Source organism: Equus przewalskii, chromosome 1 (assembly GCF_037783145.1).
Source record: "Equus przewalskii isolate Varuska chromosome 1, EquPr2, whole genome shotgun sequence".
NCBI lineage: Eukaryota > Metazoa > Chordata > Mammalia > Perissodactyla > Equidae > Equus > Equus przewalskii.
Genome location: NC_091831.1, coordinates 117,092,026 through 117,110,376, shown reverse-complemented (window position 1 = coordinate 117,110,376; position 18,351 = coordinate 117,092,026). Strand labels below are relative to the sequence as shown.

The following is an 18,351-nucleotide window of genomic DNA, read 5'->3' as shown; positions in this document are numbered from 1 at the left end:
CAGCGCCGAGGACAAGCCGTCACAGCCACCGGATCCGGCCGGGGTTGGCCCCCTGTTCGCTCACCCGCGGGCTGGCCTCGCTGCTCGGCGACAGGACCGGAGTGGCAGGAGGGCGAGGCCCCTGGGGTACGGGTTCGGGCCTCCAGGCCGGCGGGACAAGCCTCGCCCAGAGGGCGGAGGGCACCGGCGAAAATGGAGCGAGGGAGCCAGACCGGGCCTTCGAGGGCGCCAGGCGGGGTGCGGCTCCAGAAGCTGAAGCAAGGCTAAGAGAGAACGAGACTCGCCCTCGCGCGTCCGACCACGGGCTGGAGTCCGCCGAGCGGCCGCCACGCGAGCATCGCAGGTTTCCCGCCCAAACCCGGAGGCCGCACTCGTCCGGAGAGCTGCGGCCGCGCGGCGCCGGGGCAGGGGGCGGGGCCGCCCGCAGGAGCGCGCCGGCTTCCGGGACGGCCGCGGTGCTGCACTCGGGGCGCGCGGGCCCAGCCCCGCCCCACGCTGGGCGCCCAATGCCCGCCAGGCCCGCCAGGCCCGCCCCGGCCGAGCGGGAGCACGCGGGCCCGCGGCGCGCGAGGCACGGGCACGAGCGCGGGGCCCCGCCCGGGCCGGGCCGCGGACTCCGCCGGGCCTTGTTTTCGTTGAAACGCCCCGAGCCTCGAGCCGCGTGCGCACGGCCCTCCCACTGCGCCAACAGCACACCGGAGCAGCATCTCGACGGCTTGTTTTTTTTATTAAGATCAAAATATTCGTCCCACTATGAACTGGCTATTCTCTCAATAAATAACAATAACTTACGTTTTGTTCGGCAAAGGCTCACACACTCTGTCCTCCGTCGACTGATAATTTAAAACATTTTCAAAGAAAGTCTCATTTCTACTTTTGTCCGGCAATCATGCGCTTTGGGGGACTGAGTGTCCGTTCCTTTGGCTTGTCCCCGTCCTCTTCCCCGCTAGAGCCCCGCGAAGCCGCCCGGGAGCGCGGGGCCGGGTGGGGCAGGGGCCCGCGTGTGGAGCTGGGGGCCGGCGGAGCGCGGGAGGGGCCTTGCGCGCTCTCCACGCGGAGCGGGGCAGGTGGGGGGAGGACAGAGCGGCGGCGGCCCCGCGCAGCGAGGGAGAGGAGAGGGCAGCCCTAACGCTAGTAAATCCCAAATTCTGGTTTTGAAAAAATGAAAGTCCTCGGAGCTGGGCTCTCTGGTCTGGTGAAAGCAGGCTGCGTCTTGGCGCTTTTGGCTGTCCTGACCGCGTCTGTCAGTCCTCTCTCTTTAAATAACAATAACAATAATTACAAAGACCAGAGAGTTTTCGGAGCTGGAATGGCTTGAGCATGGGTGAGTCTCATGCAGGGAGCATGCGAGGTCCGCGGGCTGGCGGGGAGGGGTCCCCCTCACGTCTCCACGGGACTCGGCACCATGCTGTTGGGGGTGTCCGGGAGCTGCGAGGACAGGGAGGTCACGTCGCTGCCAGAGGAGTTGCCTAGCGAGCCAGACTCGGAGAAGGATACCTGGGGTGGTGGAGACAAGAAAGAGCAGGTGAAGCCACGCCCGAGCTGGTGCTCCCCGGCCGCGTGCTCCGAGTCGAGTGTCCTATGGGGTCGAGCCGCTGGCTGGTCCCCAAGCGCACGCAGGGATATTAGGGCGGGGGCGCGAGTTGGTTAATCCCTCCACCTCTCCTGCGAGCGCTTTAATCCAGGGAGACCTGGTTTAGAGCGAATTATGGGCTGAGAATGGTTGCAGCTCCCCCTACCACCCACCCACCCCCGCCTAGCGCTGTCCCCAGCCCCTCAGTCCATGGAAAGCCCCCCATTCCCACCGTGGTTTAGTAGCTAAATCCCACCTCCCCCGAAGCCCTGAGGTCGCGCCGGTAGGGCTGAGCCTCACCAGCTGCTGGAAGGCGGGTTGGTCCAGGTCACTCTGGAGGGCGAACTCGCTGAGAGCTTTCCACGGCGGCTGGTACGTCTGCACCTCGACTGCGCTGCCTTGCACGGCGCTCTCATGGCGGATGGGGCTGCCCGCCACCAGGGGCGTCCCGGTCAGTCCCTGGAGACTCTGCGGGACAAGTAGAAAGGGGGGTGGGGGGCGCTCGAGTAGGTCCTGGCGTTTCCCAACACCTTTGAGACTGGGGCCCCAGGCACTGGCGCATTATTTGGGGCCTGAAGCGGTCTAGCGGAGGCGGACACTCGACCGCACCCGAGTAAGCCCTCCTTTACCGGGAATACCCTGAAGCCGGAAAACCCGCCACCTTAGGCCAGGCCAGCCTCAGTACTGGGAGCCAACAGGGCAAGGGAACACGAGACATGCCTTCCCAATCCGTCTCTAGGCATGCAGAGGAAAAGTGTTCAAACCGAGTCATGCCAAGAGAAGGACACAACCCGCCCTGACTTGCGGGCGCTGCACAACTATGCTGCCTTGGGCTGCGAGCTGCGCACAGGACCACGAACTCAGGTGCGTCGCTGGGTCAATGAGAAGAGCCTACCTCAGATACAGTAATTAAGGAGACTTAAACCCCAAGGTAAGCCTTGCTCTGAAAGCCCAAACACACGCTCTTTGGAAAATCCAGTTCCCCCTGGATCTCCCCAGAGCCCACCCAGAAAAGGGCACGCAGATGCCGCGGGGCGCACCCGAGGCTCCACCCGACCAGCTCCTCTGGCACCTGGTCCCTCACCGTCTTGTCGTTGTGCTGCTGCTGCTGCAGCTGTTTCATGAGGATGGATTTCTTCTTGTCCTTGCAACGCTTGTTCTGGAACCAAACGCGGATGACCCGCGGGCTCAGGCCAGTCATCTCCACCAGCTGCTCCTTCATGAGTGCGTCCGGCCGCGGGTTGGCAGCATAGCACGTCCGCAGAGTGTGCAGCTGCTTCTCGTTGAGCACGGTCCGCACGCGGGTCGTCTTCTCCGTCTGCTTGTGCACGTGCGGGCGCAGCGAAGCCTGCCGGCCCGCCCCGGGATCTGCGATGACAGGGGGTCGAGACACGGTGAGCCAGGGGCCGCCACCCGCCCGCCCAGTGCCCCGCCCCGCGGCGGCCGAGCCCTCCGAGGCCCGATTTCGTTTCTCTTTTATTCCGTTTATTTCGTTTTATTGTTCTTTTCCCTTTCCATCTGTTCGCCCTACCCGGAGGGAGGTGTGCGTTCTCGTCCCTCCCTTGTCCCCCAACTGTCCCCGCAGCGATCTCCCTGAAGCGCAAGCGGAGCGTGGGAGTTCCGCGCTGGGCCCCTGCGGGACAGGAGTGGCCGCTCGGGGCTGAGCCTCCTCCACTTACTGGGCGCTAGGAACGCCCGCGTGGGCCCCGCGGGACGAGGGAAGCCCTCCGGAAGAAGTCGGAGTTTCAGAGGAAGAGGAAGGAGGCGCGCCCCGGACTCTGGAGGGGGAAGTGGGTCGACGCGGACCCGGAGCGCCGCTCTGCTTCGGGATGGGGGGCTTGTCTCACGCTCCCGGGGGCCCGCGAGAGCCCTTCCCCCTTGTTCAGAGGCCACTCGGACAAGGCCGCGCCATGTGTCGCAAAGACCCAGCCTGGGGCGCGGATGGGCCCCAGGGACCGGAACGGTTCTTCCCTGCCAGCCCTCGGGCCTCCTCCCTCAAGGCTCCAGGATTTTTGGCGCTGCGGCCTGTCCGCCCTCCCAGCCCGCGCGCAGCCGCTAGCACTCTCCTCGCTTGGCCTTAGGTTCTATCAACCCCGGGTAAATAGAGCCTGATTCCCGCGGCCCTCAGCCTGCAACAAACAAAAGGGTGCCCCTCCGAGGTCGGAGAACTGGGTGCAGTCAACACCAGCTTCATCCTGTTTCACACCCCCTTCCTAACCAGGTCTACATACCCACGGATGAACGCCGCACTGTGTGAATTTATATTCCTCTTCCAGGCATTTCTAGGTCTAGATAAATATTTACAAATAGACCATCCAGCCCAATTCCCTCGTTCTATAGGGGAGGAAACAGAACCAGAAAGGGCAGGAGCACTACAAGACCACAAAGCACCCAGAGGCTCAGCTTGGTCTAGAGGTTGGTGCTTCACGTCCGCGGCTGCCTGGCCTGGGACGCCGTCCCCACTCCCTAACCACACACTCAGACCCCATGTTTGAGCAGCTCCTGATTAAGACCCAGAGCATCCCCTGAGGTGTTTCCTCTGATGCCCGAGTCGCCGGGCCTCCGCCCCCTCCCTACTGAGAAGCGTTCGGCTAAGTTATTCATCAAACTGGGCCTCAAAACACAAACACAGACACCCGCTCTTTGTTGGGTGGTTGGCCTTCAGGAGCCGTCTTCAGCGGGGAGCTCCCGGCTGGCTGAGCCCAGGCCTAGCTCTAGGATGGGAGCTGTATTCCTGATACACGTACCCCCAGGCAAACCTATCTTTCCTCTCTGGCAGTAACACATCTTGCTTGAAATTCCCAGTGCAAGTTCCCCAGACAGGCACCACTTCAGATTCCCCGTTGTCATTCACCCTCCTGCTCCTAGTACTGTGTCCCACGTATTCCTGACCACGGCGAACACAATTCTCCACACTTCCCTCACTCTCAGACACTCAGACACAATCCTGGCTCACGTTGACCCACAGTTTTTCCCCTGGCACACACGCTCTCAGCCGTGTTCCCAGCACACAGTTCTGCACTCACACAGAAACATACAATCCTGACAAACCGAACCGCACACGAGTGACAACTTTTCGTCGGAGCACAAGCCCCCTGCACACACGCGCGCGCACACACTCACACCGGCGCGCGCGGCTTACCTGAGAGATGCAGGCCGCGGGCGCCGGGAAGCGGGCCGGGGCTGCGCGGGCTGCCGGCCGCGGCGCGCTCGAGCAGGAGGCCGTGGTCGGCGCGGCAGAGCAGCTCGTGCTCCCGGAGCGAGAACTCGTCGCCCGGCAGCAGCTGGCGGCTGCACACAGAGCAGCGGAAGCACTCGATGTGGTACACGCTGTCCCGAGCCCTCATCACCAGATCGCTGCTGCTGAAGCCCACCTGGCACTTGGCGCACTTGATGCCGAACAGCCTACGGGCCCAAGGCGGGCGGTGTCAGCGCGGGCCTGCGGCCGGCCTCGCCACCTGAGCCAGTCGGCTCGGGGCACGCGCGCCCAGGACGCTTTGTGGCCCAGGGGAGGCTGCGGGGAGCGGCCCTCGGGGAGTTCCCGGGCCCCGAGGCGCGCGGCGGCACGCGGTCGGGGTGGGGGCGGCCTTCCCCGGCCCGGGCGCGCCGCCGGGCCGCCATCCCCGAGCCCCGGCTCCCGCGGGCCTCACCTGACGTAGTCCCGCTTGCAGTAGGTCTTCCCGTCTCTCACGAAGCACGTGCACGTCTCGTCCAGGTACTGGCTGCACTCGGCGCACTTGAGGCAGGCGGCGTGCCACTCGAGGTCGGGCGACACTCGCAGGATAAACTGGTCGTGGATCTGACTCCCGCAGCCCACGCACATGGCGGTCCCGGGCTTCTCTGCCGGAGAAGGACGCGGGGCCCGCGTCAGGCCTGGCTGCCCGTACCCAGGTCGGCCTCGGCCGCTCCAGCCCCAGCCCAACCCAATCGCTCTCTCGCTCTCTTTCAAGAATCGCGACAGGGGAAAGGCAGTGGGCTTTCTAAAGACCGGACAATTGGAAACGAAAACACAAAATCTTCCGAATTTGTAAAGGCTTTTTGTCCCCCACCCCTAAAAAAATTCTTTTCGCTATTAGATTCATTTGGACACAGTGGCTTTATCGACGTATCTTTTAACTAAAAGCTAACACGTAGGTGAGAAAAAAGAGTAAATAGACATTTAAGCACTGCGGACGCCACCGCATCCATACTGAACGGTGATGTGCCGGCATTTCCGTCCGTACACCCCGCTGCCAGCGGCTCCCTCCTATCCCAACACAGACACATCAGCTTTTAGCAGCATCTCTGCTCATCCTCTCCGACATTTCTTAGCTTAACTATCCGAGATCAAGCTAAAGAAATCGTACTTATTTGAAAGACCAAAAGAGAAGCAAGTAAACCAAAAAAAACCCCACATCCCTAAATCAAACCTAATTGCCTTAGCGCAAAACAGGAGGTTTCACATCCTGAGGTCAGCCTAGCAGGCTTGAGAAAGAGTGTTTAATTATCAATTAAACAACAGGATTCCAAAGGATAAGCGGTCCCGTAGGAGAAATGCATTCGTTTTGTTTTCTCTCTCATTATCCTGTCAAACAGAAGCCACTTGTAGAATCCGCTAAACATTCTTCTGCATTAGAAATATTGCATATTAAACACACACACACCCACACAGAGAAAGACTTACTCTTGGAATGATCCCCCATAGCACCCAGAAAAGGATAATGAAAAATAATATCCACCATGCAGATAAAAGATGTGCGCAAAGTGTGCGGCCAGGGGCAGAAGGACCAGGGTCGCGCGCCCAGCCTCGGCTCTTTACTAACTCCTCCTGCCCCGCGGAGTTGAAGGAGCGATTCCGCACCGGCCCGCACGCAGCATGACGTCAGCACGCATTCGCCCGGGGCCTGGGCTGGGGGCGGGACCTGTGGCGTCACGAAGCTTCTCCCGAACAGCGGGGGATGCGGGGGAGGTGGTGGGGACCTGGGGGCTGACGCGCGGGGTGGGTTGGGTGGAAGGCGGGGGCGACGGGGGATTGGCTGGAAGGAAAAGGGCAAACCCTGATTGGCCCGGAGTGAACAATGGAGTGCAGGCCCCCTCCCCTGAAATCTACAAGAATCCTCTATCTGGCCCGGGGTCGGACAATCCTGGTTGGCCCTTGCGACGTCGCTGAGCTGGCTCCGGGGCCGCTGCAGCTTTGAGCTTTCTCTTGGAATTGCGGGCTGGTGTCCCCAGGCGCGCCCAAGCGGGGTGATGGATACCTGGGGAGTGCAGGGGTGCCTCTGTTTTAAAAATTGCCTTCTTTTATAAATAAAAAGATTAAAAATCCACTCTCTTGGGACCAGAGCTGGGGGAAAGGGGGGGTCCAAGGGACATGACATCGCCGTCCAGTCAGTCACCTTTCTCCTCTCGCACGCCTTTGTTCTCAGGGTCCAAGCTAGAGAGAGAGGAGAGGAAACGACCACTGTGGGGTTGGATAAACTGTTTTTAGTCTTCCCCACCCGCTGGCCCGTGGAAAACTTCTCCAAGTTGGAGCATTAGCTGGCTAGCGCCAGGACGCAGAATCCGAAGACGCTCACCGATCCTGATTCGAGGCTTGACCTGAATTTTTTTTGAGGGGGGGGGCGGGTAATTTGCAACGAACTCCTTCCATTCTTTCTCCACCCGAATAGCACAGCTCCTTCTAGGAACAATGCTAGGGTTGAATTTGTGTCCCTCTTCCAGAGTAAACGATTTGTATAAACTCTTCTGTTTCGTTTCACAAACCAACTGCAACGCAAATAATCAGAAACAAATGTGGCACACAGGGTAATTTATTATCTGTGCAGCGGCTTGTCGGTCCTTAGAAAACCCGCGACTTCTGAGCAGAGTCTAGGCATTTCTTTCTTTCAAAGAAATCGCTTTGGGTTTTGTGCGAAAGGGTTCAAAGACTAGCCTATGAATTATAAATAACACTTATCCGTTCATAGTGGCTGTTGTTTTACCATTAAAAGATGTACCAAGAACTTGGTGCGCGCCTGGGTGGGGCTCCGGTGAGCGCCTGCGGATAAAACGTCTCCACCGGTAATCCCAGACCGGGGCCCAGGTCTCCGAGGGCCGGTCGGCCTGAGGGCGCGGTCAGACGCGGCAGCCCTTCTGCTAACAATCTGAGGCTGCTTGGCCTCAAGCTCTGGGCGGCTGGGCGGGAAATGAGTGCAGCCAAGGCTGCAGGGAACGGCTTTGCGGAGAGCTGGGGCTAGGCCCTCAGTGCACACCAAAATCACTACCCGGTCCCTTCGGTCTCCAGAGGCTTTTGACCACCGCTACCACCTTTGGAATGTCTGTCTAGTCTTCTCACCGGTCCGGTTCCTCAGCACAGCATACCAACCGCTCTACCAACAGGCCATTTCTTGAGTCTTTGGCCATTAGCGTCCCAAACAGCGCTCATCCTGAATGTGTGTGGAGCAGGGCCACGGTAGAGAGAATGCTTCGTTTGAATGAGTGTGTCTGTGTAAATAAATGAGGTTGAGGAGCGAGGGGGCGGGGCATCTGTGCGTATGTCTGTGCCAAGCGGCTTTGTGACCTCAGATATCGTATTTTACTTCCCTGTCCCTCAGTTTCCTCATCTGCAAAATGGGGGATAAAAATAGTAGCTACCTCTACTATTGTAAGAATTAAACTATTCTCTGAAAAAGGCCTAGAACAATACCTGGCACATAGAAAGTGCGCAAGCTGTGTCACCTATGATAATTATCATTCTGGCTGTATTTTAGTGTTGGGAGCCTCTGTGTATGTTGCGCCTTTCCTGTGTGCCGTGCCTGCGAGTGTCTGGGGCTGGATGGGAGGTCTAAGTGTATCTGTGTGTGTGTCATCTGATGATTTCTTTGTGTATTTCCAGGTGTGCGTGCTCTGTGTGTGTCTGCTGTGGGGATGGAGGATCAGAAAGTGTGGTCTGAGTGTGGAGTTTGTGTACAGGTGATATCTGTGTACCTGGGTAGAGTCTTGGAATGGGGAGCATGTGATGAGTAGGCGCTCCTCCTGTTGAGCAAGAAGGTGCACCTGGCACGTAGGCCTCCCCCTCAGGCCACCCTGGGCCTGGTCTGATTTCCTGTACCCAGCCAGGAGCAAGCAAATTAATAACTTAGGGGTGCAGGCGGCCAGGAGGGGGTGACTCCAGCCAGCCTATTTAACCCTCTCCTGCCAAGAGGAGAAACTCCTCCTTATTGCCCAGAAAAACCAATCCTTTGAGACTGTATTACAGAGGATGGGAGAGATGGTCACCTCTCCAGGGATACCAGGAAGCCCCAGCTCAAGAATTAATATTTGTTCAGCCCCGACCATGTGCAAAGCCCCTATTGTTAGCCTATTGGGTCTTTACAACGTTGTAAGGTGCATAGTGTTAGACTCATTCAATCCCTGAGGAAACTGAGGCTTAGACAGGTGACGTGATTGCCTCTGGTCACAAGGTCAGTCAGAGCTGGTGGTCAAAGCCAGTTCTGCCTGGCTCCATCTCCCTTTTGTCTTTCACAGTGCCATTGAAGATCCACATGGGTGTGGTTCCACCATTCACCCCCTACACCTCCCTGGAGCTGTAAAACCAGAGACCCATTTCAAGATCCCTCCATGTGGGTCTCCTGGATCACAGCCACCCCTGGGAGACCTGCCCTAAGGTGGGAGAAGAGAAAACCTCACCCCCTAGCACAGCTACAGGTGCTGTTGATCTGGCCCTGTGCTGGTTCTCTGCCTCCTGGCCATTCCCAGGGTCCCTTGCTGGGGGACACAGGGGTCACACTGCTCTCCGCTTCCAAGGGTCCCAGGCTGCAGTACACGGAAGACTTGGATGCCTCCTTTCCTGGGTCTGAGAGCATTCTCTACCCTTACTGGGAATGGCAGCTTGAACTCCATAGCTCTGCATTATCCCATAGAACTAGCCTGGCTATGACCCTTCTCCTAGGAAGATTTCAGAAGCACAGAGAAGTCTCCTTGGATTCCTTCTCCTTAAATCTCCCCCACCACATCACTGCTGCTTAAAACTCTGCTCACAACTCCCCTAAAAGATAGGCTTACTGTGCAAAGATCCTTGAGAAAGAATAGAAGAACAGGTGGTCATTCACACTCCAGTGACAGCAGCTCCTATTCTGGGAACAAGACCTGAGAGAAAGAACAGGAAATCATGAGACCTGGCGGCCTGGGGCTGGGAGGGGATCACTAAAGCAGGTCAGGTCACCAGAAACAAACCAGCCTTTACTATTTTACCATTTTGCTTAGTCAGTCCTTCCATCTTTCCTTTTTTTCTTCTTTCCTTCTAGAACTCTAGAACCAGAAAACTGGAAGAGCCTTTGGAGACTTTCTCTTCCAGGCCCTTGTTTGACAGAGAAGAAACTGCAGCCCAAAGAAGTGGTCATCCTCTCCCTGCCTGCTCGTGCAAGCACAGATCCCTGCTTGGGGGGCCCAGACAGCTGCTACAGGCCCACGCATGCACAGGCACACACATGCACACACATACTCGACTTCCCCACTAACTGCCTTCCCATTCCTACCCACTTGGGAGAACCCCTCCTGCATGGAGATGTTTTGTCTCCTATTTTTCATGGAATCACATGTATGGGGAGGAATGCTGGGCCTCACTTATATCTTCAGTATCATACTGGCTAACATACGGACTCTCACTTGGGGCCATCTTCACACACATGACTGCCCTTATCCTCACAACAATGCCAGGAAGGAGTTGCTATTGTTAAAATGATCCCTAGTTCATGGATAAGAAAGCTGAGGCATGGAGAGATTAAGTCATTTGTCCCAAGTTACATAGCTAGTGGAGCCAGGATTTGAACCAGGCTTTTTGCCTCCAAAGCCTGCTTATGGAATCATTACATGCCCTTGCCTCCCAATCAGTCACAAAAGGGGTACCACAGATGCAATGCCCACCCAACACAGATGGAGCTGTTGCCAGAGGTAGGAGCATTAATCCTCAACATAAGTATCAGAAAGGAAACTGATGCCCATGGACCTCTCACCCAGCATGTAAGTGACAAAGAAGGAGCCAGAAGCCAGGTCCCCTGACCCAGACCAGGTCTCTTCCGGCTGGAGTCCTTGGGGATGGAATTCTGCCATTACCCACCTGAGGACCAGTCCTCTCCTCTGGCTCCTGCCTCCGTCCTCCTCCCGCCCCATGCCTGTAGGACTCTACTTTTTTCCAAAGGCAATTGGAGATGTTGTATAGAACAGGCCAGAAAGGGCCTCAGTGTTCACTCATCACCTGCCATAGGCTCCTGACAGCTCAATTTGGGGGTAGGAGCTGGGTACCATGTTTCAGAGAAAGCAGCTAAGGCATTGGAAGAGAGAGAAACTTGGCAAGTCAGGCTCAGATTCCAGGCCTCCTGATATCCAAGCCCCTGCTCTCTCCTGAGGCTCCCTTGCCTGCCCCCCACCTGACTCCCTTTGAGCAAACAGATACCCAGTGGCACTGCTGGGTCCCTGTTCCTCCTTCCCGAGCCCCTTTCTCTCTCCCTAACATTCACTGTGCACTTGCAAACTTTCTCTACTTGACAAACTCTAGCCAGGCTCATCTGAGCCCTCTTCTTAACTAGGCCTCAACCTTGGCCCATGGTCAGGCCCTGGGCTAAGCAATCATAAAAGGTCTCATCTCAAGGTCCCAACAACTCCCTGAGCAGGATGGGCTACATAACTTGCAGATACTAGTGCAAAATGAAAAAGTGGGGCCCCTTGCTCAAATGTTATTAAGAATTTCAAGACAGTGATGGCAGAGCATTAAACCAAGTGTAGGGCGCTTCTAAAGCCCAGGGCCTGCAGATTGCACAGGCTGCATGCCCATGAAGCCTGCCTTGCCTCTGAGGCATTGAGTTCAGAAATGAATAAATCGGTAACCTTCACCAGTTAGTACGAGTAGTAAAAGGTGGGACTGAGACTCAAACCCACTAGTCCATGAGACTGGTTATGGACTTGTGCTACTTGAGTCCGTCCAGGTGGGAATGGTCTTGTTTGTTTATTTATTGCTTTGTTTCTAGTAGCCATGTGCCAACGTCGTTTTGTATTAAGAAACCCACAGTCTATAGCACACTTGTCCTTGGGGGATCAATAGGATCACTAAGAAGGATGAGAAAAATGAACATTTTTAAAAAAACATGGGAGCCTTTCTTTCCAAATCACACCCTGAAGGTAGCTGCAGGGATAACCCTCCAAGCCTAGATCTTGGGAGGGGAGGGGGCCATGGGAAGGAGCTGTGCCTCATTGCTTTCAGAAGGCTTGCATTTTTCCTATCTTTCCAGAAGGGGGCACCCCAGCTGGCTCAGCGTGGCCTGGGAGTGGTTCTAAGCAGTCTGGCCCAGGGTGTTCCTGACTGGCTTCTGCCAGTCTGTAGCTTCACAGGGCATACCTTCTAGTGTTCAGTTTTCTTCTAGAACTGTCACTTCCCTTGCCGAGATGCAGTTATTGGGCAAAATGAGAAAGAAAGGGAGGGAAGGAAAGGAGGAGAGAATGAGCTCCAAAGGGAATAGATTCACCAAACCAGGATTGGATGGTTGTTTTGCAGAGAGGTCAGCCTCTTGCCAAATGGGCCAGGCTTCAGGCTGGGGCCCTGGATGGACAGGGTGCCCTCCACTGAAACAGGCAGAGCAGTGGGGAAGAAAAGAGGATGGATGATGGCAGGTGACAAAGATTCTCTACTTGACAATCTCTAGCCAGGCTCATCTGAGCCCTCTTCTTAACTAGGCCTCAACCTTGGCCCATGAAGACTTTAGCAAAACACTGACATAGTTTCTAACAGCTCAGGACCACATCCCCAGGATGACCCTCGCCCCTCATAAAATGCCTCCCTGGGAAAACTGAAGGCTGCCAAAATAATTTACTACTTGTTCCAGCCAATTATCTGAAGATAGGATCCCTGTCTCCCAGCCTCTGTGGGAACGTAGGAGCCTGCCTTGGATCAGCACCAGTTAGCAAACTCAGATGGGTTTCTCATGGACCAATCCCTACTTCCTGCTTTTTGTAATTTTCATTTCCCTGACTCTACTGAGCCCCTGCTCATCCTCCTCCCTATTCCTTTATTCTCCCTTTAAAAGTCTGGGTCACCTCCGTACAAACTGAAGTTGGGTTCAGTCATGCTGGTCTCTTTTCCCTGTTGCAGAAGTGTATTACTGATTGACATCTGTCCTTGCCACTTTACCTAGTGTCCAGCTTTGTTTACCTTTGACTTAGGGTCAGCACTCTGAAGAGTGCTACAATAGAGCCATGATCTAGGGCTGTAACAGGAACACAAAGGAGGGGGTATAGACTGGGATGGTTGGAAAGGCTTCCTGGCGCCCAAGTCATCTCACCTGTGCCCTTTAGGATGACTATGATTCTTTTAGGCAGAAAAGGAGCAGGAAAGTCTGCTTGGAAGAGGGAACGTCCTCGCAGACAGGAGGAGGAGATGTGTGAGTCAAGGGCTTTTTGGGGGAAATGTGAGCAGCTGGGAGAGGCTTGAGGCAGGAATGAATATGGGCAGTGGCACAAGCAAAGCCAAAGAGACAGGGAAGACCCCATAGCCACCCAAGGCAGGTCCATGCAGATGGACTGTCATGGAGGAGACAGTATGAGCAAAACACTGAAAGGGAAGTTGCCTGCCTCTGGTGCCAGGATGAGGATTCTGAGGGAATTCTCTCAGCAAAGGGGACACTCTGTGATCCTGCTGTTGTGCTGAAGAGATTCACATGGGAAAATGGCATGGACATGGCATTGTGCTGTAGAAAGATTGGCACAGGGATGAGCGCAGTGAGGCAAGAGGTCACAAGGAAGTGAGTCAGAGCATGGAGGAAGGGCAAAGGAAGAAGATGTGTATGTGGTCTTCGTGGCCTGCTCCTCTCTCCTCCCTAGAAATGGGCAGGTCAGGAGGAAGGCTGGTTTGGAGGAGGGGGTGGATGATGATAGGTTACTCTCAGCCATTGACATGGGGTGAAGGGAAGAATTTCTATTTGTAATCCCGAGGAAAGAGGAAGAGAATAGCATTCACTTATAACTTACTTGTTAAAGATATTGAAAAACCCATCTGTGTTGAGATACAGACACCAGTATTGTAGGGAATAATCCTACTTTGTGACTTGCATTCTCCTGGTGTGGAAGTGACTTCAGGTTTTTTTCTGCTGTGCAACAGAACTCCAGGGACCACGAGTCAGGGAACGTGGGTGAGGAATCAGAATTGCCAGGACTCGTGTGGTCCTAGCATTTCCCTTTAGCAGTATTTCTAGATTCACATGAGAGGAACTGTCAGCTGTGAGAGTTCAGTTTGACTTGAATGTTAATGATGCCTCTTTTTTAACTTATTTCTCCAGCAGGAAAACTGAATATTGTAATACGCTCCTCCATCCTATACAGATGTGTGTGGGTTGAGGTTTTGCAGACTTTGGGGGCTGATTACAGACCCTTTATTAATCATACATGATTGTCTTTATGATAGTAAAACACATGGAAAACGATTTCTCATATACCATCAAATGTGAGAATGCCTCCTCATAAAGTTATTGTCATAATCTTCTAAAGGCTTTGAAGGATATCTTTTATTCCTTCCAACACACATTCATAAGAGGCTAAATACATGTGTGTTTTTCTCATAACAAGGACCAGGGACTCATGTCCTGTTTAGTCTATTCCTCACCTTGCAACAAAATAGAATATATAAAATGACACCAAATGTTTGGCTCTAGTCAAAGCCGTCAAGCAACAATTTTTTCAAAAGAACCTACAGAGGATCTTCTTTGGCTGGAAAACATCTTCTGGAGGCTAGAATGACCAGCAAATTCCAAAAATAGATAATAAATGAGATAATAGAATCTGGGTTGTCACCTCTTGTCCAATGGGATTATCCAATGTCTAATCATGGACAGATTGTGATTAATGTGATTGCAAATGGGGCCTTAATCCGATTCCAGAGGGAATCTAGTCAGATTTTCATCTGCTCGGAATGTGTAATTGGTTTGGAGGCAGCAGAAAAGCAGCTTGTACCAGATTTTGCCACATCACTGTGATGAGGTCTATTTTGATCAGCTTGAGTTATAGACAATATATATTATTTATAGCCTCTTTAGACGTGCCTTACACTTGTAAAGACCTTCAGAACAAAATAATAACACTTCTCTTGCTGTTGTAGAAATCTCACTCAGCTGAATCCCAGCACCCACAGCCCATAAAAAGCAATGGAGACAAGAGATTAAAGGCTGGTATGTTCACCATCAAGTACTGATTGAACATTACAAGGGGCATAAGGGTGAACCAGGCCCAGCAGAGGAGGCCAACTGAGGCATAAAGAATGCCCTGGCTCCAAAGGGCTTCACTCTAGATGGGAAGGTGGACCCAGATTCAGGAGAGTACAGGCAGCTACGGAAGGCGATATGTGGTGAGGCCCGGACAAGCCAAGCATGGAGAATTTCCCATGAGCTAGACAGGGTTCATGAAGGAAGTGGGATTTGAGCTGGGTCTTTAAGGGTGAGAAAGCTTCAAATGTGGCCTGTGCATGAGGTGGGAGAGTGCAGGGGGCAAAGGCTGGAATGCACACATGCACTGGGCACAAGGAAGGATGGCCTGGGTAGAGCTGAGGGGAAGGGAAGACGCTGTCATTTATTGAGCAGTCACTATGTACTGGGAACTGGCTGGTACTTCATATATCTCATTCAATCCTCATGTATCAGTAGGGGGCTTTGGGCTAATAGAAAGACCAGCTAAAAGTGGTGTAAACAGAAAATGAGCTGGCATAAACAACAAGCACAGAGGTATGGCAGACCCTAGAGTTAGATGACCCAGGGGTTCAAAGATTGTCATCAGCAGGTTCTTTCTGTTTCTCTGTTCTACCATCCACAGACTCAGCTTCATTCTAAGGATGGTCCTGATGGTCACACAATGGCTGCCAAAATACTTGGGACCATATGCCTCCTTGTCTGTGACCGTAGGAGAAGCTGGCTTCCTGGGGCTCCTACCAAAGAACAAGGAAGCTTCTTTCCAGAACCCCCTAGAAAAACTCTTTTCTGTTTCATTGGCCCAACTTGGCTTAGATCTGCCCATTCCTGAACGAATTACTGGCCGGGAATTTGGGGTTCCCTTATTGGCTTAGACTAGTCAGCACAGGCTTATACACCCCACGAGTGGGGTAATAATAAACGTTTAAGAACTGGTTCTCTAGGAGACAAATCTTATACATATATATATATACAGACACACACAAACAAATATGTGTTTATTATAAATTTTACTGATATAAAGGAAATACAGCTAACAATTTACAAATAATAATAAAATATGCAATACTCTGTATTGAGAATTCCACACAGCCAATTGGTTCTCACAGAATTCTTTCATTGATTTTTGCCAAACTCTTGCTTACTTATGGTTACATAAGTAAGTGAATAAATAAATCTCTTTCCTATAATCTAGCAATAAACATTTATGAAAATATACTAGACTTAGTATATTTTAAACAACAATATATAAAACCCTGTTGTTAATTCAACAAGAAATATGTAAGGTCTGTATGAAGAGAACTATCTTGACTAGGGCTGTGTAAAAGAAAACAAATAGAGTGCCAAAACATGTTCTGGACTGGAATTATAGGACGGCAATTCTCCCCAATTAATCTATAAATCTGTAAGTCTATACATGTAACTTGGTATAGCACAAATATACTTAAATTGACAATAGAATTTGACATAATAATTCTAAAGATAAAATGAAAGAAGAAATATGTGGGGAAAGGTTATAAAAGAAGAGAAATGAGGGACAACTTTCCCTACTAGATATTCAAACGCATTATAAAGTTCTAATAATGAAAACAGTTTTATACTAAAGCAGAACTTGACAGATTTAATGTAACAGATTGAAAAAGCCAAAATTAGACTTTTCATTTGATATAAATTTAAAGGAAAGCAAGTGATTATTCAGTAGACATTACTGGTAAATTTGAAAACAATTAAAGTTGGGTTTCTCTGCACCACACCATTTACCAAAACTTTCTTCAGATAGATTAAAGATTTAAATGTATGTAATAATAAAACCACAAAGATATTAGACAAAAATATATGTGACGGGGCCGGCCCAGTGGCGCAGCAGTTAAGTTCGCATGTTCTACTTCAGTGGCCCAGGGTTCGCCAGTTCAGATCCCTGGTGTGGACATGGCACCACTTGTCAAGCCATGCTGTCGCAGGCATTCCACATATAAAGTAGAGGAAGATGGGCACGGATGTTAGCTCGGGGCCAGCCTTCCTCAGCAAAAAGGGGAGGATTGGCAGCAGGGCTAATCTTCCTCAAAAAAAGTTATATATATATATATATATGTATATATGTATGTGACCATTCCTATAACCTGGGGATGCAGATGGTCCTTGCAAGTGGCACAACAAAGGTAGACTGCAGATGGGAGAGACCACTGGATCTGACCACATAAACATGAAATGGCTGTTTATGAGGTATGATAGACAAAGAAGTTGATACTCTTACCAAAAAAACCCGTAATGTACTAAGAACTTTAATAAGAAAATGATGAATGCTAACAGAAAAATGGACTGGAAAGCAAAAAAAAAAAAAAAGAACATGATCAATAACACGTGGAAAGCTTGTAGCCTTTTTAGTTGCCTTAGCACACAACTCAGTGGCTTAAGACAATACCCATTACCATCTCACGGTTTCTGTAATGCAGAATTATGGTCGTGTCTTAATGAGATTCTCTGCTTAGGTCTTATAAGACTGAAATCAAGGTGTTGGCCAGGCTGCACTCTCATATGAGGCTTGACTAGGGAAGGATAAGCTTCCAAGCTCCCAGATTGGTGGTGGAATTCAGTTACTTGCAGCTTCATTTCAAAACAGTTTGCTTCTTCATAGCCAGCAACAGAGAGAGTTTCTGCTACTTTGAGTCTCTAACTTCAGGGAGCCCTTTTAAAGGGGTCACCTAATTAGGTAAGGCTCACCTAGGATAATCTCCTTTTTGATTAACTCAAAATCAACTGATTAGGGACTTTACTTACATCTGCAAAATCCTTTCACTTTTGCCATATTCTTTTCATTAGAAACAAGTCACAGGCATTCAAGGGGAGGGGATTATGCAAGGGTTTGGATTTTTGGAGGTTACCTTTGGATGTGTCCAACACATTAGTAGTCAAAGAAGAGCAAATTAAAGTGTCATGAATTGCCAGTTTTGTCTCTCACACTGGCAAAAATTTTTTTTAAAAAGGAAAGAAAAACCTGAAAATTCCCAGCGTTGGCTAGGTCTGGGAAACTGGCCCTCTCATAGCCTGTTGGAAGGATTGTGAAGGGAAGTACAATGATCTGAAATGCAGTTTGGCAAAATGTGTCAAAGGCTTAGTGCTGTGTAATCTCTTTGACTCAGCAAACCTTCTGCTAGAAGTTATTCTGTGGACATGCTTATGGATAATGTACATAAAGATTTAATCAGGAAGTTTTACTCTGCAGCTTTATTTATAATACCAAAAATTTTAAAAAGGGAAATTAATATAAACAAAAGTGAAAGACTGGTTAAATAAATTGTGGTAAATCCATATAATAGAAGTACACTGAATCATGCTGTTTTAGAATTTGGACTCCAGCGCCAGGCACTCATGGTCAAGATCCAGGCTCTACTACTTAGCAGCTCTGTGAAATGGGTGTGTATCTTAACCTCTCTGAGCCTCAGTTACAAAGAGGGAATAAGTATCTACCTGACAGGGTTGTCATGAGGGCTAAATGATCATACACATAAATGCCCAGCACAGTGGCGATACTTAGCACCTAGTAACAGTGGGGGGGTGGGGGAGAGGACCAGTATAACGGGATATCATGAAAGTTAT

General features: G+C 51.9%; 1 protein-coding gene across 2 annotated transcripts; it reads right to left on the bottom strand.

Moving 5' to 3' along the window:
• Positions 1-710: 710 nt before the first annotated feature.
• Positions 711-6,505, bottom strand: ISL2 (ISL LIM homeobox 2). 2 transcript variants are annotated; one of them, XM_070620892.1, is made up of 6 exons: positions 6,292-6,505; positions 5,224-5,413; positions 4,716-4,978; positions 2,658-2,941; positions 1,874-2,041; positions 711-1,497 (listed from the first exon to the last, which is right to left on the bottom strand). In XM_070620892.1, exons 2-6 carry the CDS (start codon positions 5,394-5,396, stop codon positions 1,381-1,383), a joined length of 1,005 nt encoding a protein of 334 aa, XP_070476993.1. In that variant the 5' UTR covers positions 5,397-5,413; positions 6,292-6,505; the 3' UTR covers positions 711-1,380. The 2 variants fall into 2 exon arrangements, with proteins under 2 accessions (XP_070476993.1, XP_008541125.1); XM_008542903.2 differs by having other exon boundaries at positions 6,237-6,470.
• Between the last annotated feature and the right edge of the window lie 11,846 nt (positions 6,506-18,351).

Bases quoted from the DNA above. Each gene is read 5' to 3' on its own strand.
- ISL2 (XM_008542903.2), bottom strand. From the start codon at position 6,294: ATGGTGGATATTATTTTTCATTATCCTTTTCTGGGTGCTATGGGGGAT. The intron at 2,942-4,715 runs GTAAGCCGCGCG...CTGTCATCGCAG, and splicing joins CCGCGGCCTGCATCTCTCAG to ATCCCGGGGCGGGCCGGCAG. The intron at 1,498-1,873 runs GTGAGGCTCAGC...CCACCACCCCAG, and splicing joins AACCCGCCTTCCAGCAGCTG to GTATCCTTCTCCGAGTCTGG.